The 24,618-nt window shown below is 39.9% G+C and overlaps 1 protein-coding gene across 1 annotated transcript in view; it reads right to left on the reverse strand.

Annotated features, from left to right (window-relative positions):
- Positions 1 to 23,904, reverse strand: part of LOC126267045 (uncharacterized) — a 50,074-nt gene extending 26,170 nt beyond the window's left edge. Inside the window, exons 1-4 of the mRNA XM_049971870.1 lie at positions 23,570 to 23,904; positions 23,343 to 23,490; positions 13,912 to 23,231; positions 10,707 to 11,015 (exon numbers count right to left, since the gene is read on the reverse strand). Of these exons, the coding sequence (XP_049827827.1) occupies positions 10,707 to 11,015; positions 13,912 to 23,130 (9,528 nt within the window). The 5' untranslated portion in view covers positions 23,131 to 23,231; positions 23,343 to 23,490; positions 23,570 to 23,904. The remainder of the gene's footprint in view (positions 1 to 10,706; positions 11,016 to 13,911; positions 23,232 to 23,342; positions 23,491 to 23,569) is intronic.
- Positions 23,905 to 24,618: the final 714 nt, after the last annotated feature.

Genomic DNA, 24,618 nt, shown 5'->3' on the forward strand with positions numbered 1-24,618 from the left:
TAATAAAGTCAAAACTTGTGCTTGACTACAACTGTACAATTGGAGGAGTGAATCATGCCAATCAAAGAATGACATCATACCCAATACCCAGAAAGTAAGGCAAGAAGTAGTACAAGAAAATCTTTTTTTTTTTCGTTTGTTGGGTGTTTCTGTGTGGAATTTGTTCATTTTATATGAAAAACCTGGGGGGGGGGGGGGGGGGGAAAGACTCACTGGAATTAATATTGACCCTCTCAGAAAAAGTAATTGAGAAGTATAAAGGAAGAATCATTTCTCCTAAGCCAGGGCGACCAGGATGAATGCCCCACCCCCTTCGGTTGACGGAAAGACATTTCCCAGAAGTCATCGAGCCAACACAGAAGAAGAGTAATCCAACACGAGTGTGCACAGTTTGTTCCAAGAAGCAGGATGCATGTGGGAAGTGTATCTGGAGAGAAACATGGTACTTATTGACCCCAGTGCAAGATCCCATTGTGCGTCACACATGCTTCAAAATCTACCATACACAAAAGGATTTTTAATGTGATCGTTATCTTGTATATCTTATCTAACTTATTTGTATACTTTTCCATCTGTAATAAATAACATATTTTAACGAATATTTGCAGAGATTCTTGATGAACCCCAATTATCTTGGGATAATACTGTTTAGCTACCACCAACTGCATTATCTCCTTTGATTTTCAAGATAAACATAAAAATGAATTGTTGATGCCATGCATTTTCAAGAGAGTGTAGAATTATGTAGGAAAATAAAGGTAAGATTTTGAAAGTTTTGTGTCAGAAATGTGTACGTTAAGTGGTTAAGAACTATTTTATGCTCTACAGACTTTGGACCAGGAAGTGGAATGACAGAGAAAACTAGAGTTAATTTCATATGACTTACAGGCTTTGGACCAGAAAGTGGAACGGCAGAGAAAACTAGAGTTAATTTCATATGACTAGAGTTGGGAGAGTTGTCTGTATTAAGACCAATGTACAATGTTGATCAAAAAGCTACAGGTACAAGAAACAAAATTCACAAGTATGAGCAAAGGCAGATATTCTTGGCAAGGCATCCACCTCCATTACATAATATTTCAGTTCTCTCTGCTACTGAATACGTATGTTGTGAGTAAATATAGAAAGGGAGCTACTGGCAGAATGCAAGTAATTTACGAGAAAAGAACAATGCTCATAGAAAGTGTCAACAGCCACACACAAAAGAGAAAGAAAACCTGCTAAGTTTTGGAACAAAACCTTTGTCATACTAGAATGAGTACACACAACACATACACATTGTGCCGGCCAGACCCACAATGGCAGGATTGCATTTCAGCAGGTAGATTAGGGTGGGTGGGGTTCATATTGAGAGGGGAGGGTAGAGGCAGAGAGAGGCAGGAAGAGGGGTTGGGGATGAGGAGCTAGTGACTCAGAGGAAGGCAGCAGGTTTGTTGGCTAGAAATACATGAGGGAGGGGTGGCAGGTGCAGGTGCAGGTGCAGGTGCAGGGCATGTGATACAAAGGTACTGGAGCTAGTGAAGTGTGGTGCATAATGAAGGTGATGTAGAGGTTTGAATTGGGAGAGTGTGTTAGGACAGAGCAAGGGGAAGGCTGTTATGTGACGGGTATAGGAACAGAGGGTTAATGGTGATCAAGACCAGGAGGGTTACAGAGTAAAGGATGTGTTGCAAGCATAACTCCCATCTGTGTAGTTAAGAAAAGCTCATGGTGGAGGTAAAGATCGAGATGGCCCAGGTGGTGAAGCAGCCACTTAACTTTGGCATGTTATGCCACAGTGTGCTGAACTCTGATGATCTATAATGAGCCAGTTACAGGATTGGAGTATGAAGTATTGTGCGAGTCAATTGGGCAGGTCTTGCACCTGGGTCTCCCACAGTGATATGACCCTGCTGGAAGGGGCTGGGCAGAGGATGTTGTGTTGGTTGGATGACTGACACAATACAGCTTTAGGAAGGGTGGGAAGGATCTTGGATACGGTGTCTCATTTCTGGGCATGCTGAGAGATAATCAAAGCCCTACTGCAGAATACGGTTCAGTTCAAGTCCAGAGTGATACTGGGTGACAGTCCTTTGTAGCTGATTCTTGGAGGTGGTGGGACGATAGGTAATCTGTGCGGTTACGGCGTGGCAAATCTGTTTGCGGACTACGTTTTAGGAGTGCTGCCTGTTCGTGAAGGCCTTTGTGAGGCCTTCAGAATACTGAACAAGAGAATTGTTTTCACTGCAAGATATACTGTCCCGTTGGCCATGTATGGCCAGGCCGTATGAGTGTGATTGTTTGGTATAGAACAGGTCACAGCTGTCATGCAGATACTATTGGTAGCTTTTTTTTGGGTCATCAGTCTTTTGAACGGTTTGATGCGGCCTACCACGAATTCCTCTCCTGTGCTTACCACTTCATCTCAGAGTAGCACTTGCGATCTACACTCCTGGAAATTGAAATAAGAACACCGTGAATTCATTGTCCCAGGAAGGGGAAACTTTATTGACACATTCCTGGGGTCAACTACATCACATGATCACACTGACAGAACCACAGGCACATAGACACAGGCAACAGAGCATGCACAATGTCGTCACTAGTACAGTGTATATCCACCTTTCGCAGCAATGCAGGCTGCTATTCACCCATGGAGACAATCGTAGAGATGCTGGATGTAGTCCTGTGGAACGGCTTGCCATGCCATTTCCACCTGGCGCCTCAGTTGGACCACCGTTCGTGCTGGACGTGCAGACTGCGCGAGACGACGCTTCATCCAGTCCCAAACATGCTCAATGGGGGACAGATCCGGAGATCTTGCTGGCCAGGGTAGTTGACTTACACCTTCTAGAGCACGTTGGGTGGCACGGGATACATGTGGACGTGCATTGTCCTGTTGGAACAGCAAGTTCCCTTGCCGGTCTAGGAATGGTAGAACGATGGGTTCGATGACGGTTTGGATGTACCGTGCACTATTCAGTGTCCCCTCGACGATCACCAGAGGTGTACGGCCAGTGTAGGAGATCGCTCCCCACACCATGATGCCGGGTGTTGGCCCTGTGTGCCTCGGTCGTATGCAGTCCTGATTGTGGCGCTCACCTGCACGGCGCCAAACACGCATACGACCATCAGTGGCACCAAGGCAGAAGCGACTCTCATCGCTGAAGACGACACGTCTCCATTCGTCCCTCCATTCACGCCTGTCGCGACACCACTGGAGGCGGGCTGCACGATGTTGGGGCGTGAGCGGAAGACGGCCTAACGGTGTGCGGGACCGTAGCCCAGCTTCATGGAGACGGTTGCGAATGGTCCTCGCCGATAGCCCAGGAGCAACAGTGTCCCTAATTTGCTGGGAAGTGGCGGTGCGGTCCCCTACGGCACTGCGTAGGATCGTACGGTCTTGGCGTGCATCCGTGCGTCGCTGCGGTCCGGTCCCAGGTCGACGGGCACGTGCACCTTCCGCCAACCACTGGTTGAGCAATTCGGCGGTACGTCCACCCGGCCTCCCGCATGCCCACTATACGCCCTCGCTCCAAGTCCGTCAACTGCACATACGGTTCACGTCCACGCTGTCACGGCATGCTACCAGTGTTAAAGACTGCGATGGAGCTCCGTATGCCACAGCAAACTGGCTGACACTGATGGCGGTGGTGCACAAATGCTGCGCAGCTAGCGCCATTCGAGGGCCAACACCGCGGTTCCTGGTGTGTCCGCTGTGCCGCGCGTGTGATCATTGCTTGTACAGCCCTCTCGCAGTGTCCGGAGCAAGTATGGTGGGTCTGACACACCGGTGTCAATGTGTTCTTTTTTCCATTTCCAGGAGTGTACATTCTCAACTATTTGCTGGATGTATTCCAATCTCTGTCTTCCTCTACAGCTCCCTCTAGTAACATGGAAGTCATTCCCTCATGTCTTAACAGATGTCCTATCATCCTGTCCCTTCTCCTTGTCAAGAGTTTTCTACATATTCCTTTCCCCTCTGATTCTGTGCAGAACCTCCTCAAACCTTACCTTAGCAGTCCACTAATTTTCAACATTCGTATGTAGCACCACATTTAAAATGCTTTGATTCCCCCCCCCCCCCCCCCCCCAGTCCACCTTTCACTACCATACAATGCTGCACTCCAGATGTACATTCTCAGAAATTTCTTCCTCAAATTAAGGTCTATGTTTGATACTCATAGACTTCTTTTGGCCAGGAATGACCTGTTTGCCAGTGCTAGTCTGTGTTATGTCCTCCTTGCTCCCTCTGTCATTTGTTATTTTACTACCTTGGTAGCAGAACTCCTACTTTTGTGACCATCAACCCTAATGTTAAGTTTCCCGCTGTTCTCATTACTTTCATCTTTCTTCGATTTACTCTCAATCCACATTCTGCACTCATTAGATTGTTCATTCCATTCAGCAGATCATATAATTCTTCTTCATTTTGCCTTGTGTTAGCAGTGTCATCAGCAAATTGTATCACTGATATCGTTTCACCTAGAATTTTAATTCCACTCCTGAACCTTTCTTTTATTTCCGCCATTGCTTCCTCAATGTACAGATTGAATAGTAGGGGCGAAAGATTACATCCCTGTCTTACAACCTTTTTAATCCGAGCACCTTGTTCTTGGTCGTCTGCTCTTACTATTCCCTCTTGGCTCTTATACAAATTGTATGTTACTCGTCTCTCCCTTTAGCTTACTCCTATTTTTCTCATAATTTCAAACATCTTGCACCATTTTACACTGTTGAATGATTTTTGCAGGTCGACAAATCCTGTGAATGTGTCTTGATTTGTCTTTAGTCTTGCTTCCATTATCAACTGCAACATCAGAATTGCCTCTCTAGTGCCTTTCTCTTTTCTAAAGCCAAATTGATCGTCGACTAGCACATTCTCAATTTTCATTTCAATTCTTCTGTATATTACTCTTGTCAGCAACTTGGATGCATAACCTGCTAAACTGATTATGCGATAATTTTTGTAGTTCTTGTTGTCTTCAGAATTGTGTGGATGATATTTTTCTGGAAGTCAGATTGTATGTCACCACACTCATGCATTCTACACACCAATGTGAAGGGTTTGTTGCCACTTCCCCCAATGATTTTAGAAATTCTGATGGAATGTTATGTATCTCTTCAGCCTTATTTGACCTTGAGCCCTCCAAAGCTCTCTTGAATTCTGATTCTAATACTGGATCCCCTCTCTCTTCTCAATTGACTCCTGTTTCTTCTTCTATCACATCAGACAAATCTTCCCCCTAATAGAGGCTTTCAATGTATTCTTTCCACCTCATTGAACAGTGGAATTCCCGTTGCACTCTTAATGTTACCACTCTTGCTTTTAATGTCACCGAAGGTTGTTTTGACTTTTCTGTACGCTGAACCCGTCCTTCCGACAATCATTTCTTTTTCAGTTTCTTCACATTTTTTATGCAGCCATTTCGTTTTAGCTTCCCCGCATTTCCTATTTATTTCAATCATCAGCGACTTGTATTTCTGTATTCCTGAGTTTCTCGGAACAATTTTGTACTTCCTCCTTTCATCGATCAGATGAGATATTTCATGTTACTCATGGTTTCTTCACAGTAACCTTCTTTGTACCTACGTTCTTCTCTCCAACTTCTGTGAGGGCCCTTTTTACATATGTTCATTCCTCTTCAACTGTACTACCTACTGAACTATTCCTTATTGCTGCATCTATAGCATTAGAGAACTTCAAGCACATCTTGTCATTCCTTATTACTTCTGTATCCCACTTCTTTGCGTATTGATTCCTCCTGACTAATGTCTTAAACTTCAGCCTCCTCTTCATCACTACTATATTGTGATCTGAGTCTATATCTGCTCTGGGTACACCTAACAATCCAGTATCTGATTTCAGAATCTCTGTTAGACCATGATGTAATCTAACTGAAATCTTCCCACATCACCTGGCATTTTCCCTCCTCTTGTAACTCTTGAACAGAGTATTCGCTAGCTACTATTACTAGCTGAAATTTGTTACAGAACTCAGTTAGTCTTTCTCCCCTCTCATTCCTTGTCCCAAGCCCATATTCCCCTGTATCTTTTCTTCTACTCCTCTCCCTACAACTGCATTTAAGCCCCCCCCACCCCCATGGCTGTTAGATTTTCATCTGCCTTTACGTATTGTATTACCTTCTTTCAGTATCCTCATATACTTTCTCCCTTTCTTCATCTTCAGCTTGTGACATCGGCATGCATACCTGGAGTGTCTTTGTCGGTGTGGTTTCCTTTTGATTCTGATAAGGACACTCCTACTACTAAACTGTTCACAATAACACACTCTCTGTTCTACCTTCCTATTCATAACGAATCCTACTCCTGTTATACCATTTTCTGCTGCTGTCGATACTGTCGACGGTGGTTCATGGTGTGGGTTCCTGTAGTCATGTCCTAGTTCATGAACCACGGGCAACGTATGAGTGGCCAAGTAAGTGGTCCCACCAGTCGGGGTACCAGTTACTTTGGAATAAGGCAGGGCATCTCGGACATATTCTGAGTCGTGGTCACCTTTGTGCTCATATGGCAAAGACTACCAAATCCACCAGTTAGTCCCTCAACCGTTAGGGGTAATACCCATTGGGACTCAGGGCAAGTAAGGCTAGCAACCTGCTTCCCTGGTACTTTAAATATGATGCTGGCAACAATCAGAGCAAAATGCCTCGGACCTCTGGAGGTGATCACTAACTGACAAACCAGGGACTCCTAAGATACGACTTGGCAAACAAATGGTAATGAGATGGGGAGCTATTAATATCAATGGGGGCTACTCTGGGAAGAAGGTAGAGCTGGCAGAGGCTGCAAGTAAAATGGGGCTGGACGTTTTAGCTGTTAGTGACATTCGGGTAAGGGGTGAGAAAGAAGAGGAAGTGGGAGAATACAAGGTCAACATGTCAGGAGTCAAAGCAGGAATAGCACAGTGGGGTGTAGGGCTGTACATCAGGAAAGAAATGGAACCCAGCGTAGTTACAATAAGGTATGTAAACGAATGACTGATGTGGATAGACTTGACAGTGGCTAGCAAGAAAATTAGGATTGTGTCAGTATATTCGCATTGTGAAGGGACAGATCAAGATAAGATGGATAGTTTTTATGAGGCACTCAGTGATGTAGTTGTTAGAGTGAAGGACAAGGACAGTGTTCTGCTGATGGGTGATTTTAACGCCAGGATTGGAAATCGAACAGAAGGCTATGAAAAAGTTATGGGTAAATTTGGAGAGGATATGGAGGCCAACAGGAACGGGAAACAACTCTTGGATTTCTGTGCCAGTGTGGGCTTAGTAATCACAAACTCCTTTTTTAAACATAAGAACATTCACCGGTATACTTAAGAAGGCAGGGGAATCAGATCTGTCATTGACTATATAATAACAGATCAGGAATTCAGGAAGGCTGTGAGGGACACACGTGTATTCAGGGGATTCTTTGATGACACTGATCATTATTTAATCTGCAGTGAAATTGGGATTGTGAGGCCGAAAGTGCAGGTGGTCAGGTCCATATGTAGGAGGATAAGAATGGAGAAACTTCAGGATGAGGAAATCAGGCACAAGTACATAACAGCGATCTCAGAAAGGTACCAGTTAGTTGAATGTAGTCAATTACAGTCATTGGAAAAGGAATGGACAAGGTACAGGGACACAGTACTAGAAGTGGCTAAAGAATGTCTTGGAACAGTAGTGTGTAAAAGTAGGAAGAAGCAAACAGCTTGGTGGAATGACACAGTCAAGGCAGCCTGTAAAAGGAAAAAGAAGGCGTATCAAAAATGGCTACATACTATAACTCAGGTAGACAGAGAAAGTTATGTTGAAGAGAGAAACAAAGCCAAACAGATAACTGCAGCATTCAAGAAGAAATCTTGGGAAGATTTTGGAAACAGGTTTGGAGACTATGGGTCAAGCTGCTGGAAAACCATTCTGGAGTGTAATTAGCAGTCTTCGAAAGGGAGGTAAGAAGGAAATGACAAGTATTTTGGACAGGTCAGGAAAACTGCTGGTGAATCCTGTGGATGCCTTGGGCAGATGGAGGGAATATTTTGAAGAGTTAGAATGGGATAGGAATGATGATGGAAATAGTATCACATTTGAGGAAGTGGAGAAAACTGTCAATAGATTGCAGTGCAATAAAGCAGCTGGGGTGGATGAAATTAAGTCGGAACTCATCAAAAACAGTGGAATGTCAGGTCTTAAATGGCTACACAGGATAATTGAAATGGCCTGCGAGTCGGGACAGGTTCCATCAGACTGGACAAAAGCAGTAATCACACCAATCTTTAAACATGGAAACAGAAAAGATTGTAACAACTACAGAGGTATCTCTTTAATCAGCGTTGTGGGTAAAATCTTCTCAGGTACTGTTGAAAGGAAAGTGCGAGTATTAGTTGAGGACCAATTGCATGAAAATCAGTGTGGGTTTAGGCCTCTTAGAGGTTGTCAGGACCAGATCTTTAGCTTACGGCAAATAATGGAGAAGTGTTATGAGTGGAACAGGGAACTGTATCTATGCTTTATAGATCTCGAAAAGGTATATGACTGGGTTCCTAGGAGAAAGTTATTGTCTGTTCTACGAGATTATGGAATAGGAGGCAAACTTTTGCAAGCAATTAAAGGTCTTTACATGGATAGTCAGGCAGCAGTTACAGTTGACAGTAAATTGGGTTCATGGTTCAGAGTAGTTTCAGGGGTAAGACAAGGCTGCAACCTGTCGCCACTGTTGTTCATATTATTTATGGATCATATGTTGAAAACAATAGACTGGCTGGGTGAGATTAAGATATGTGAACACAAAATAAGCAGTCTTGCATATGCGGATGACTTAGTTGTGATGGCAGATTTGATTGAAAGTTTGCAAAGTAATATTTCAGAGCTAGATCAGAAATGTAAGGACTATGGTATGAAGATTAGCATCTCCAAAACAAAAGTAATGTCAGTGGGAAAGAAATATAAACGGATTGAGTGCCAAATAGGAGGAACAAAGTTAGAACAGGTGGACGGTTTCAAGTACATAGGATGCATATTCTCACAGGATGGCAACATAGTGAAAGAACTGGAAGCGAGGTGTAACAAAGCTAATGCAGTGACCGCTCAGCTAAAATCTACTCTCTTCTGCAAGAAGGAAGTCAGTACCAAGACTAAGTTATCTGTGCACCGTTCAATCTTTCAACCAACTTTGTTGTATGGGAGTGAAAGCTGGGTGGATTCAGGTTACCTTATCAATAAGATTTAGGCTACAGATATGAAAGTAGCTAGGATGATTGCAAGTACTAGTAGATGGGAACAATGGCAGGAGGGTGTCCACAATGAGGAAATCAAAGAAAAACTGGGAATGAACTCTATAGATGTAGCAGTCAGGACGAACAGGCTTAGATGGTAGGGTCATGTTACACACATGGGAGAAACAAAGTTACCCAAGAGACTCAAGGGTTCAGCAGTAGAGGGTAGGAGGAGTCGGGGCAGACCAAGGAGAAGGTACCTGGATTCGGTTAAGAATGATTTTGCAGTAATAGGTTTAACATCAGAAGAGGCACCAATGTTAGCACTGAATAGGGGATCGTGGAGGAATTTTATAAGGGGGCTATGCTCCAGACTGAACGCTGAAAGGCATAATCAGTCTTAAATGATGATGATGATGATGATGATGTTGATACTGCCCTACACTCATCTGATTAGAAATCCTTGTCTTCTTTCCACTTCACTTCACTGGCCCCTACTACATCTAGATTGAGCCTTTGCATTTCACTTTTTAGATTTTCTAGTTTCCCTCCCGCATTCAAGCTTCTGACATTCTGCGCTCCGACTCGTAGAATGCTATCCTTTAGTTGATTATTCAATCTTTTTCTCATGGTAAGCTCCCCCTTGGCAGTCCCCTCCCAGAAATCAGAATGGGGAAACCAGTTCAAGTCATTACTTTCTGTGGGTAACTTGCTAAAGCTGCTAATTATTTGAAGAAAAGCATTTCTGTAGCCATCAGCTGTACACATTCAACTTTATTCTTTACTGGCTTTGATTGCTACAACTACCATCACTGTAAGAAAAGCATTACACCAGACGGATCAAAAATACATTTTACTCATAAATGACTTAACAGCATGTCAAATCCATTGATGTTCCACAGTGCAAAGACTTTTCTGCAAACTGTTAACCTATCTGTGTGATTTATGACATTAGCCAAATCATGCGTTCATTACATGCCACTGAGGAACATAATTGTGTTTGGTATGCTGTTGGATCATTTAAGAGGAGTATACATTTTTGATCCTTCTAATGTGCTACTTTTCTTCCAGTGATGATGGTTATAATCACTGAAACTCGTGGAGAATAAAGTTGAGTGTGTACAACTGATGGCTATAAAAATGCCTTTCTTCAGATAGTTTAAGCCAGATTACAGCTCCAGGTACATGACTCAGGAATACCAATTACTACTTCTCCACTAGATTACCAAACATCTGAAAGATTTAATGGAATGTCTGAAGAATAAGGAACAATATACACAAGACACTGACAGAAATGGTCTACAGCAGCATTTCCCACATTTATAAAATTAATTTCTAGTATTAAAATTAGATCCTCAGCACGATATTAGTTTGTATGACATACTGAATGAAATTTTGTAAGAGACGATGTGCCAAAGAGATAGCTGTACCTCTTAACACATGTTAAAAAGCATTGGTATGACCACAAAGTAGCATAATACTATCAGAAAAAAGGTGACAAATTTACCTGGACAGCCATCTGCAATGGTGTAGCTTGGTGATAGAAATGTACAGTTCCAGGTTCTGATGGAAACCAACCAAGACCTTCCATCTCGGCATCAGTGAGAGATGGAAGTCCAGGGCATGCTCTGCCCGTCAATAGTGTAAAAACAGTATGAATAGTTCTTCGCTGAGTTAATTCTACATAGCGATGGAATCTTCCTTGCAAGTGCATCTGATGTTTATCTGAAGTAGTAAAGCTCTTCTCACAAAGAAGGCAATGATGCTGCTCTTTTGTCTGTGGATGTTCCAGTGACAAGTGATTAACAAAATCCCCCTGGAAAATGAAATGTAATTGAATATTTATATTTCCATCAGATGATGTGCAAATTTTTTCATTCAGCATGCAACTAGCAGTAAAGTCATATACAGTTCAAATGAAAATCTAGAGTGCCTACTACTACATTAGGTTTTAGCACTGTTTCACAATTGCTATTACAGACTTCTATGGGTTATAAATGGGACTCAGTAGATGAAGTCATGCTAAGGAACCCATGCCAGGAAATATATAGTTTGAATGTAAAATAATATTAAAAGTGGATCACTTTCAAATTTCCCACTTCATAGTACACATGCATTGGAGACAACAAGCTCTGACCTGTGAGCTCTACAGGAGTCCACTGCATGAGCCATGTTTTGCGTACTTGTCATTGTGAACTCTTTTATGTGGTGAAGTACGTTTTCTTTAAAATCAAGAGTGTAGCTCATCCCTGGAGTACAACCGCCGACCCTCCTCCTTATGAACCTAACTTTGTCGCAGCCATTATTACAGCCAGAAAAATTGTATATATGTTACAATTACAAATGCGGCTGACACTGGCACCCTCTTCTCTGTTTGCGTGTGTACCATCAAGCAGGAGATTTGAAAGTGATCTCAACTTCTTACTTATTTATAACAAAATGGTGTGTTTGTAAATGTGGGTTCCTTGTCGAAACTCCCTATCTACTAAGAGCCCTCTATAAACTGTATAACTATGACAACAAATCACTATATTCATCTATTTTACTGAAATGGGAAAACTAGATTGGATTTTAATATTGACAGAGAACAGGTTACCACATAAATTTAAGATTATAAAAGTGATGGGCAGATATATAAAAGATGTCTTTGTAGGGCTGGTGAACCAAGGTAGAATTTGAGTCTGCATGTGATATGGTTTGACCAAGAATAACTATCAAAGATGGGGTAAAAGTTGTGATTTTCCATAGCTACATCATTATACTTGGGAATATTTTAGCCACCTTACAATAAAGGGGGAAAATTACAAATAAATAAATAAATAATGTATGGGAACTCTTCTTAAAGCTCATCGAAAATTACTTAAAATTAGTAGTGCTGACCCTCACCAAATATAAGATAAGATACTTTATTGCCACATTACATGTTTTCATACAATCATTCGATTGAGAACATTGGTGACTCGTCAGTCTTTAACCTAAGTTGTTACAATATTTTATATACTACAGGAAATACGCAATACATACATTGCTTATTATAATAAAAATACAACATTATATTTTAAATCTTTTCGTAACTCATCGAATCATTACCATAGCCTTGACACACCTATATGAAGTATGGATGTACAGAACGGGATACAAACCGCCATTCAAATTATAATTCTATATATAAACATGAATATACAGTGAACATGTATACTTTGTATCTATATGGCTTCGAAAGTATACCATTTGTACTTGTATCTTTACTCCCTATTCCCTCTTATAATCTATAACTATAAACTATTACATTGCTTTTTATTCATTTAGAAATTCTTCTAGACTATAATAACATTTGCTTTTTAGGTATGTGCCAATGGTCTCCAATGTGGATTCCCCAAATATTGACCTTATCTTATTTCTGATCTTCAGAGCCATGTAATATATACTGTGAGTCTGTGACAAGGTAGCATGTATTTCAATTTATGTCAAGTTTCATAGGCATGTGTGACTGTATTTCCTTCAATATTTCAATCTTATTGGCTATATACACACATGACCCTTACACAGACTGTCAGTAAGTACGACACATTAGCCACCAGAAAAAAAAAAAGCAGCAGCAAGATGGCTCAGTGGTTATCACACTGGACTCACATTCGGGAGGTTCAAAACCCACGTCCAGCCATCCTGATTTAGGTTTTCCGTGATTTTCATCAATCGCTTCAGGCATATGCTGGAATGGTTCCTTTGAAAGAGCACAGCCGACTTCCTTATTCACTCTTTCCTAAACCAATGCCCTAGCTGTTTGGTCCACTCCCCCAAAACGACAATCAGAGTAAAAAGGGCTAATAAATAAGCAGAAAACACTTGTACATTCAGTAAAACAAAGATTTTACCACATTCCTCATACAGGAGCTAGATTTTGGGCATAAAAAACGGGAGAAACCATGATTCCAGTTCCAGGAAATAATCAAACAAGCTTTAGAACAGTACAAACCTAGCAAAAAAATTAAAGGCTGTAACCCTTATTAGTAAACAAATAATATAAGAAAGCTTCTTTAATAGAAAAAAACATTACTTATTGCACAATAGGAAAAAAGCAAAGCATAAATCCATAGACAGGCAGATGTTAACAGAAACACACCTGGTTAGTAGAAGCACCAAGTGTGAAACCTACAATAAATACCATAACAATGTACCTATCACAAAGACCCTCTCTAAAGCCTTTAGATATTTTGTTCATATATGAAGGCTGTAAGTGTCCCATAAATTTGTATCCTGATATCTATTGACAAAACAAGGTCTAAAACATTTAATGGCATAACAAGTCAAAATTTTAAATTTGGTTTTTAAATGTTCCTTCACAGAGGGGAAATCACGGAATATTGCCACTATTCATTTGCTGTAAAGTTATAAAGATGAGTGATACTGTAATTGTACTAGTTTGGTACTTGAGTAGCCTGGAAAGAAAACAATGACATTAAACTCTAATATCCAAGTAAACAGGTAGCTGACTTCAAAGATCAAGTGTTAGCTTTTACACACACCTGATGGTGTATACAAATACTCTTTCACTCAATGTTTAATAATAATAATAATAATAATAATAATAATAATAATGTTAATGGCCTCTTTCTAATCCTAAGTAACATACGTAGCTAAAAATTATCAGTTTCATCCTCACATTTAACATGTGAATTAAATAACATAATGTGACAGAATTCAGCACTTACCTCTGATCTGAATGCTAGATGACAGCGCTGACAGTGATATGGGTGCTGCCTGATGTGGGAACTCCGCTCTGCAAAGTTCTTTAATTCTATTCCACAAGCCTGACAATCAATTTTACCACCATCTTGGCCCATGCGGTTACAGTCACCACTAGATTTGCAAGCTTCTAATTCATCATTCTGCAATGAAACTCGTTGATCAATTAATGAACACCGGGCATTTGGTGTAGCCATTTCACCTCTGTGGTGGACGGGAAAATGAGGCTCTTTGTTAGAAAAAACAGTAATATCTGGACATTTTTTCTTGGATTTAGATGCTGACTTTGTGTAATCACAGTCCCAAAAACATTGCTTCTTCATTGCCGACTTTGAATCTGCCCACTCAGAATGCCTCTTCTTCGAATTTTTTTCCACTTTTTGCCGTTCTTGAAACTTCTTCCTGAGTATTTTATCCCTTGAGCTGCTGTAATGCACAGAGGGTCTTTCTTCATTACTTGATGTATGAGAAGACTCATGATAATTATACTTACTCTCACACATACTGGTAAAATGCTTTTGATTGTATTCACCTGGAGTTGAGACTGAAGCTTTATTCACTTCAGTATCTGAAAACATTTCAACACTTTGCCTCCTTTGTGGCAATTCAATATTGGGCAAAATCTCCTGACAGTCTGACTCAATTCTCCTGCAATCTTTCCCCCTTTCTTCAGTGAAATTCTTATCGTGTTTCAACATTCCTTTGTATTTCTTCCCACTCTTTAAGGGTACTGTATCACAAACTAAAGCAGACTGTAATTCAATCTGTTCATCAGGAAAATTGTTTGCTTCAATTATGTTATGCAATGAGTCACAGGATCTGATGCTTAATGAATTAGTATCACTGTGTTTTGAATTCTTAAGCTCACTTAAATCACCCTTTTCCTTCCTTCTGATAATCTTCTTTTGGCTTGCAATGGAAGTATCAATAGCTCCCCATTCATGCTCATTCCCATTATTCTTATTACCAGGAGCATGCATATTATCCTTACACTTAATCTTGTGGGCCTTTTCCTTAATTCCTGTGGGAATATTCATATTACTTTGTGACCTTCCATCTACAACATGAGGTGAAAATTTACGTTTTTGCATTCGTTTGGCCAGTTCTTCAATATTTGAATCTCTCTTCAGCATCACTACAGGTTGCCAGTATTTTTCTGTAGCTGCAGACAGACAGAGAAAGCTTTTGTATCTTGTACTCCCATCTGGTGAACGTTTGATAATAACGCGAGGTAGTTCTTTGATGCACTCATCTGAATTTTTCTTTATGCTTTTGTCATTTGTCTTTCTTACCTCTTTTGAGTGCTTCACACGTTGAACTTCAACAGAATAACTTGCCTTTTTTCTGGAACTGATACTGTCAGCTTTCACCATATTAAAAGTTTTGTCACTGTTGTCATGAGATTTGGATATGCTGCCACTGTATGAATCTTCTGTGTTCCCTTGTTTTCCTCTTATTTCAATTAAACTCTGTTCATCTCTATGCCTATACATATCACGGCTGTTTCTGTTTTTAGAATCAAATGTGTCCAATTTACAAATTTCTCGTTTATAAAGATTTGAACATGAAGCTCTCTCTTCGACATTACATACATATCCTGAAAAAGGATTCTTTTTATCCACTTTAGTTTTTCCTCCATGGCCAGGGTGATCTCTGTTTCGTTTCAGTATAAGTCTCTGAACTAAAACAATGGGATTAGATAAGATGTCAGATTTTGAATTATTGTCCACAGATTCGATGACATAATTATTGTTTTTCTCTCTCTTGTATCCACAAGGATTAGAATTGTTCCCATGGGTAACATGCCACGTGTTTTGTTTTAATGAAGAGGAATTAAGTGAAGATCTGTGCATATTAGTCTCTGCTTCGTCAAACTCTAAGGTGGCACTTATTTTTTTAGAATTTTTTTCCAAACATTCACTCATAAAATCATCTTTCTGTTTTCTGACTTCTGATGATATACTTATTTCTTTCAGTTTCTTACTCATTTTACTATACAGTTTGTTCTTAGATTTGGGCCACTTCCAACGACTTTGAGTTTTGCAGTAGTAAGGCCAGCTTTTGGTTACAGTTTTTTTAATCCTGTTTTTCATTTTGTAACCACTGCATTTGTCTTTCCCAGACAAATCAAATATCTTATCCCAGCTCAACCTACATTTCAGATCAATAAGTTCATTATTAGCCTGTGTATAATTTTCTTCTGCTGAACTTCTTTTACTTGTGCCAGAACTTTCTTCCATATCTAGATTCTGGCACTGTAAACCATTCTTCATAGTTAGATTATTTAGTGTTGTTGGAGAGCAAGCCAGAGATTGGTTTTTACCTGAATTTCTTTCACAAGTTGTGTTCCCTAATGGAACCTCCGGCTCTACATCTGAGTTCTGAAGCTCTGAAATAACTTCTTCCTCCAAATAAGGCCAATCAGAAACTGAGTCAGCTTGTAACACTCCCGTATTGTAATAATCAACTTCTTCTCCAAAAAAGGAAAATTCACCATGCATGTCAGAGGTAGTGATATTCTGATTCTCTCTGTCCTCCTTGAGTAAAATGGTGGTCATTGTCTTTAACCTGTTTGAGTCTGCTAGTTCATTAATGTGTGTCGTACTTGATACTGTGCTATTCTGATATTCATCTGTACATTCTGTAGAAAAATGTCTAAATTCCACTGTATCTTCTTGAGTGCTGCAGGGAACTATGTCCATCAACAGATTCTGAGGAGATTGCCTTGATGATTCATCCTCACTAACAATAACACAGTTTGAATTCATGCAAACATCATCAGAAATAATTGCAGTTGTAATGACATCGGATTCAGAACACACATCCACAGACGAAATGTGTGTGCCAATATTTCCTTCAGAGTGCAACACATTTTCATGAGTTTCAGGATATACAACACTAGGAACATCAATGTCATTTTCTTCATCCAGAATACCATCATGTGTTCCTGATACAATTGTGACATCATCGGCTTCTACATAAGATTCGACACAAGGCAACTCATCTTCAAACAAGAACAATGACTCTGCTTTGTCATTAAAATTACAGTCAACAACCTCAGTATTGGCTTCTTCAAGTGTACTTGTGCTACTAATAATTACTTCTGATTCATCTGCTAGTTCTAAATTGGAATTCTGTGTTTTCGAACCCACTTGATTTGTTTTCTGAGCAGACAGTCCTAAAACTTGTTGTTCAGGGCCTGAACACATTTCATTTAATGCCAACGAGGAATTTTGTGTTACTGCAGAATCTCTATCATTCATGGCATCAACATCATTATGTATAAGAACTGGACACTTCTCTGTGGTTGTATTCTTGCTGTATGGTAACTCGGATTCAACAACACCACAAATTGTGTCTTCTAGAAATGAAGTGTAAGAGGATGTTTCAGTAACAAGACAGTTCTTGCCTTTTTCACTTTGTGAGATCCCATTACAGGTGTCTTCGTTGTTTAATATAGAATTTTCTTCTTCTACTTCGTACGGAATAAACGCAGCAGGTGCTAGACAGTCTGCATCAGTTCCTCCAAAAAATGATTTTAGTGGCAACAGCTTCTGATGACGAGAAGATAGTTCAGTGATTACCTGTCTGCTAGGAGTTAAAGACCCTTCTTGGTTGACAGATTTATCATTATGACAATGATCTTCCTGTTTTGTAGAATCATCTTTCAATTTTTTAATAATTGTAAAATTGGAGCCTGTGTTTGTTTTGTGGCGACGTGAACTTTTAAATAAATGTTTGCTCAGAATCTTTTGGTAATTACCACCAAAAACATTGTTTTTAATGGAGAACAGTATAGAAAGTTTGTCATCATTTCCATTAAGAGAATGTTTACTATCAATATTTTTGTCATTTACACAGCTATTTCCTTCCGAGTTACACATTTGATCCTGTATTAGCAAAATTTTACTTCTAGTTGTTGAGGCCGTGCAGGTTGTAGCAACTGTATCAATATTTTTCCACAGTTTGTTGTCAATGACATCACGCCTACTGAAACGGGTTGTCTCAAATGTGGATACATCCTTCTCATCACGAGTACATGCTATGGATTCTTTGAATACTGGTGCATGATCAAATTTGATTGAAGCCACATCCTTATGTGAGTGACTATAATTATTGTAACCCAAGTGCTGTAGCCACAAATTGACACAAGATTCTGATATTTTAAAGAGAATACTTGTGCTTTCTAAATCCTGTGAAACACCAGACTGTCCCTGGCTGCACTCATCTCGAAAAGCATCTGAATTGATAAACAACAGAGGTAAATTTGAAACTTCTGGTAAATTTTCGTATTCTGGTTTTTCTCCATTTTCTGAAAGTGCAGGTCTCAAGCACAGCCTTCTACAACCTACTCTTCCTTTGCCACTCTGTTCCACAAGTGTTTTCAGTGCTTCCACAATTCCCTTGTAATAGCCTTGGTTATCCACCTGAGGATATTGTAGAAACAAGCTCAGTCCAATTTCATCAGAATCCCCAAAAATAGTGGTAACATATCTGTTTTTATACTGAAACATTTCTGCTTGTGAACTTCTTGCAGCATGTGAAGCAAAACTGAATTTAGCATTCATCTGACCACTTCCATGAGCTCTTTCATTCCCCAGTTGTGTGGGATGGGAGTATTCTGCAGATCTCTGAAATACACCTTCTCTACTGAGAGTTTTGTCACTGGTCAAGAATCTCTTTTTACTGGAATCCAATGTGCCTGTAATACAGTGATCATGTGTCCTCAAGTTTTTTGCAGAGAACAGTTTTCTCCTTATTAAGCACATTGTAGCTCTATCTAACATCAAATTAACTGGCAATAAAAAACTTTTTGTTCCAGTTCTGGTAAAAGCACTCTCAGAAATTGACTGCTCTGAAAATAAACATCTGCAAGAAATAGATATAACTTCATTCATTGTAGCAGTTGATGCAGGTATAATATTACTGCTTTTATTAAACAGATGTGCAACTCCCACCTTGTTTGAATCTGGCACTATGTTTCCAGGTGGTGTACATGAACTTCGCCACATATGGTTCACCATACCACGTTTATCTGAAAAACTTACAAGGGAGCTCTTATCATTGGACATACATTTAGGAGGCAATTTTCCAACTCCTTTATGCATTTCCAGTTCACAAAATTGATTACAAACAGGTAAGTGTCTTTCTAGGATTTCATACTTATCAGTAGCCATAGAAGAACTTGTGAAGCTACCGCATGATTCTCTCTTGTGTCTTAGTGTGACAGTCTTATAATCACATTTTGTACTGCTTTTAACATGAATATTTAAATCACTCTTAGTAGTTGTAGTTAACTGACATGCATTACGTGCGACTTCATCATAATGTTGCATAATCCCCTTGTTCTTCATTTCCAAAGTAGACTGAATTGCTTTGCAATTTACTGGACACTGCTTTTGGCACCTTATTTCCAAAACTGATTCCTTCACACATTGTTCCATACAACCCTGTGTTACAAAATTTTCTGCATGTGTACATTTATCTAGACTTGTATTCTGCTCGGATGCCATATTACAGATACTGATATTTTCAATATACAATTGTGATCTTTCTGCACCATTTTTATTATCTGTAGCCTCATTTACATCTGCTTTTGAATTCCACTCACAAGGGATGTAAGGATACACTTTATCACGTAATTTTTTTTCGTTCCTTGAAGCAGAGCAATAATAATAATAATCATCATCATCATCACTGTCATCAGGAATGTCAGTCCTTGCAGAAGCATTAGAAAAACTGTATCTGCATTTCAAGGTGCTTTTGCCTTTTTTCCCAGTAGTTAGTTCTTCAAATGCATCTACAGCAATGTCTTCTAAATTATTATTTCTTGATAATGTCATAAGTTCATCACTAGAATGTTTAGTTCCATTAGATGCTTCAAAAAGAAAATTGGACTCATCCTTTTTTACCTTGTTCCAATCTTTTAAGTTTTCACATAGTGGTTCACAAGATACATTTTTTCCTTCATAATTAATATCTGGAGAGACAGAATCTGTCTTCTGCAAGAAGTTGACAGATGTTCCTTGCTTAGCATCACATGATTGCTTTTCTTCATTCTTAACAAAAACAGTTGTTGAAATACTTGTTTTCTCGGCTAACAAACATTTGCTTACTGAGTGTACACCCTGTGTATCTGAACTTTGTTTTTTATTGTATATGGTAGGAGATAATGTCTCTCTTGTTGAAGTGTTTATACTATCAGAGCTTTGCAATGCAGTTCCAGTATTATCCTCTGAGAACTTGTTTTCTATCAGACACACACTATTTTCCTCCTTATTTTCATGTCCATGAGCTAGTGCTATGGTTTTTTCTATGTGCCGCTTTGCACCAACATTTAATTCTGAAGTGTCTTGGTCAGACTGCACAGTCTCAGTTTCACTGATGCTACTTCTCAACAAAATACAATCACTATTTTCTAGAGCTCCTGACTCACCAGTAGCATTCACTTGCAGTCCATCTGCATTTCTGCTTGACAACTGATCTACATGTGTACGCTCTGTAACATTGTCACCAGTATTTACTGGCTGAATGTGTTCATAAACAATTACTCCACTTCTATGAACTGTTTCTTCATTAGTTGAACTGGTGGTAACTGGAGAAATTTCGCTCAAATTTCCTCCTCCACACTCCACAACAAAGAGTGGTGTACCATTACTGCTCAAAACCACATCTGGAAGTCTCGGAGATGCCACATCTTCTGTCTCTTCATCCCATGTTGCTAAAAATTGCCGAACATCTAGCTGTCCTATTTTCTGACACTTCTGCTTCACACTATGGGCTGTTCTGTATTCTGACTTCATAATATCACTAACATGCGATAAATTTCTCTTCATCTGAGGATTTGCAGTAGATTCATAAAACTTTTCTGTACCAAAATCAGGTTGTACTACTTTATTACTCCCAGCAACTTCTGATTCACCAACTGAAGAAACTACAGGACCAGAAGAACTCAACACATCAGGCCCACCTCCTGGATTCAGCACTGGACCAGGTGTGAACTGTTTGCTGTAGGGATCAAAGTTTGTCAGCATCTGAGTGCCAGGAAAGTCAACATTTCCTGCAGAATTGTTGAAGGGGACAGTACCTGAGCCAGATGGAATGTTTCCAGAATAAATATTGTACTCACTACTGTAACTTGAAATATTTTTAATCATTATGTTAGATGGATCATTGGATGAAACGTCTCTAATTCCAATATTCACATTTGAAGCACTGGCATCAATAACTTGCATTAGTTTTCCAGTTATGCTGTTTTCCTGTAACCTTTTACATGACTGTAAATCTGATATACTGTACTCTGCATTTCCATTAAAACTATGTTCATTTCTGGTGGCAGGGTGTATGGTATTTGCAACAATCTTGCTGTCGTCACTATTGGGAAAAGCAGGCTGAGAATCTGAAACACAAGTGGAAGTACTAGCAGGATTCATTTTTGGAGATAATGAATTTGCTACTGAAGGTATTGGTGGATTAGCTGTGACTGAATTAGATGCTAAATGAGTAGAGCTATCATAGTCCTGAAAATAACTGAAGTCATTATTAGTTTTTGATATCCTACTTTGAGTGTAAGTAAGATGAGAACTAAATCTTGAAGGTGGTTGTGCAATGCCTGTTGTAAATGCCTCTGTCACTTTACATACGGAAAACGAATTTGCTGTTACATCTTGTGCTTGAAGCTGACCATTTCCCACATTTTGAAAACACGATTTTGTGGTATTTTTATTATATGGATGTAAAACATTAGGTTGAGCAAATGATGAAACAGAGATGGGATGGCTTCCAATAGATGATGTAAATGTCTGGGATTCCTGAAAAATCACTCTCTCTTGAGGCATGCTGGGTGCACCATTCAATGAAAAGTCATGATGTTTTATTTGTTTCACATGAGAAAACTGAGGAACAGCTTGGGAGTGCATTATATCCCTCTCCTTAAAGTATGGTCCATTTATTTTATTCTGTGTTTCATCTACTCTTCGACCTGGAACATGGTTGCAGAAATTTCCATTATACACTTTTTCTTTCTCTTGATGCAATATTTCTGGATAACCATTTATCAATTGTGGTGCTTGCATGCAAGACACATCATTAACTCTCATTTCTGGTAGTTTCAGGGAATCCTGAGGGTCCTTTGGTCGTGTGTTCTGCTGGGTAGCACCTGGATGATGTGTTGTATACTGTGAGAGGCAATTTCCAGGTAATAAATCCTTCTTGTCTATCCAGCAGTTGGAAGCCAAATTATTTCCACTAATAGCACTGTGTGAATTGTGCACCCACATTGCAGCATTATTATTCTGCCGGCAATATTCAGTTTGAGAGCCTGTATTTGTGGCCCACTGTGTGCAGTACTGAGTTGTGGGCCCTGCTTGTTCTGAATGCAGCCCCGAATAGCACGCCACATTGTCTCGGACAAACTCGTTAGGTGTATCAGTACTTGAATAATCCACAATATCCTGACCTCCAAACAACTCACAGTTCTCACTACAATTCCCATTGCATTTAGCACATGGTTCAGTTCTGGCCACTTTATTTCCTGTATACTTTCCACCTGCTCGGTTGGCGACAGGCAAGGGAGCTGGCAACTTCACATCATACACTGGGGCCAATCCTGGTACATTCCTCAATGGCCCTGAATAAAATGAAGGTTGATTCACAACTGAATTATCTCTATGGCTCAGCACCTGCTTATTAATTGGAGCATAGTATGTGTCTGTTCTAAATCTATAATCCTCATTACTCAAATTACTGTGATTGTTATACAAACTTATATTATCTACAAAATGTCTTGGTGGAGGCACATTAGGAGGCACAGGATTCCAGTGATGAGGCACTCGATTAGGATGACCACAGCATGAAGTTCCGTTTGAGTGGCAATTAATCACTGCAGTTGGCCTTACAACAGTCTGATTATTATTTGGATACGGACACTGAAGCGCATTATTATGGGAACTTGTTCTCTGTTCAGGTATCACAGTTTGATTGTGTGCAGCAAGAGTCTGCAGTTTGATGTTCAGCTGATCTCCGGGGTAAATACGGACATTGTTATAGGACTGAGAATGTACGTTCCACACTGGCGCAGGAGCGTGTTTTGTTTCGTCAAAATTTGCAAACTGACGTTCGCCAAAATTTTCGAACGCCGGCTGTTTATCACGTACATTAGCCGGCCCCTTGAAAGAACTGAACATATTTCCACTAGAATATCCTTTTCGTTTGTGTTACAAATTTTGTCCTACCGTTATGCGGCGACAGGTTTGAGTCGTCATGATCCACTCTGCTGTCATTCCTCCTGAAAAAAAATTATCATACAATTGTTTAAACAAGCATTTTATTGGAGTGTGATGTCCGCAGCAATGTATAACAAAGGAATCTGACGTGACATGAACTGCGAGAACTATACCTCAAATATACACAGCGTCATCAACTTATCGCCATTTTGAAGCTAGTGAAATACGTAAACAAGGAGATGTGTTCCTTAGGACGGGAACACTGCTTAATGAATTTCGCCGTAAATAGCTTTTTCTCTTGTTCGCAGTACTGCCCATTACCTTCCATAAAAACATAAGAGACATTTAAAGAAAATTCTAGTGCTATAATACTTAAAATTAAATGAAAATCGCTACGCACTTATTCTGTCAATGGAATGCACCACAACACTGCCTCATATGTCAAACGGAACAAAAATTCGACTGACAGTTCCAAATCCAATTACTGACTCAAAATGGCTCTGAGCACTATGGGACTTAACATCATCCAATTATTCGTCAAACATAATAGTATATAAGATGAGAATTAATATCACATATACAAGGAAGACAGGGTTTAATGCCCCGTCGACGATGAGGTCATTAGCTACAAAAACTTCTTTAAGGCATATAGGAAGCAGCGGTGCTTGCTCTCACACACACACACACACTACTGAAATTGGCGATGAATGGAAAGACAACGCTGGGATCCCTATCGTCTAGTTACGTTCGTTGTACCAAGTTTGAGAATGTGTTTAGGCCTGAAAGAAGTTTTTGTCGCTAATGACCTAATTCGCTCTTCCTGTTTCGAAAGCTCCTTTCTTGTCAGACTGGCGCCTCATAAGCTGCCCCTAGATGGTCGATAATATTTCTCAATATTTCATGTTGCGTGAGGGTCTAAAGTGGGATTCAGAGGCTGCGCAATAATCAGTGGCAATACCGAGAACATCAAATTCTTCGGGAATATATTGCACTGTCAGGGAATATTGTGCCGTCCGTGGGTAGTACTGACAATATATTTGGCAGCCTGCCGCGTGCTACATAGACCAAGAACATTATGTTCATTAAGAGCCTATTACATGACACACATATTGGCGTCCGACAAAATCGCAGCACGATGACTGTTCTTATGAAAGTAACTGTCGAACTTAAACAAGCTGTGGATAAACAAACTAGGATGTGCATTTTGGATTTCAGCAAAGCTTTAGACACTGTCGACTTTGACATTCTGCTTGCCTAGCTCAGATGCTAAAACTTTTTCTTCAAGTGCTGTAGGGTGGTTCCATTCACAAGTTGCCTACAGTATGTGATGACTGGATCAAAAATGCCACAAATGGGGGGGGGGGGGGGGATGGTGATTTACTATCAGGGGTCCACAAGGATCAGTATTGGGCCCATTACTCTTGTCATTAGGCCTGTATGTGAAGAACT

Source organism: Schistocerca gregaria, chromosome 4 (genome assembly GCF_023897955.1).
Source record: "Schistocerca gregaria isolate iqSchGreg1 chromosome 4, iqSchGreg1.2, whole genome shotgun sequence".
Lineage (NCBI taxonomy): Eukaryota > Metazoa > Arthropoda > Insecta > Orthoptera > Acrididae > Schistocerca > Schistocerca gregaria.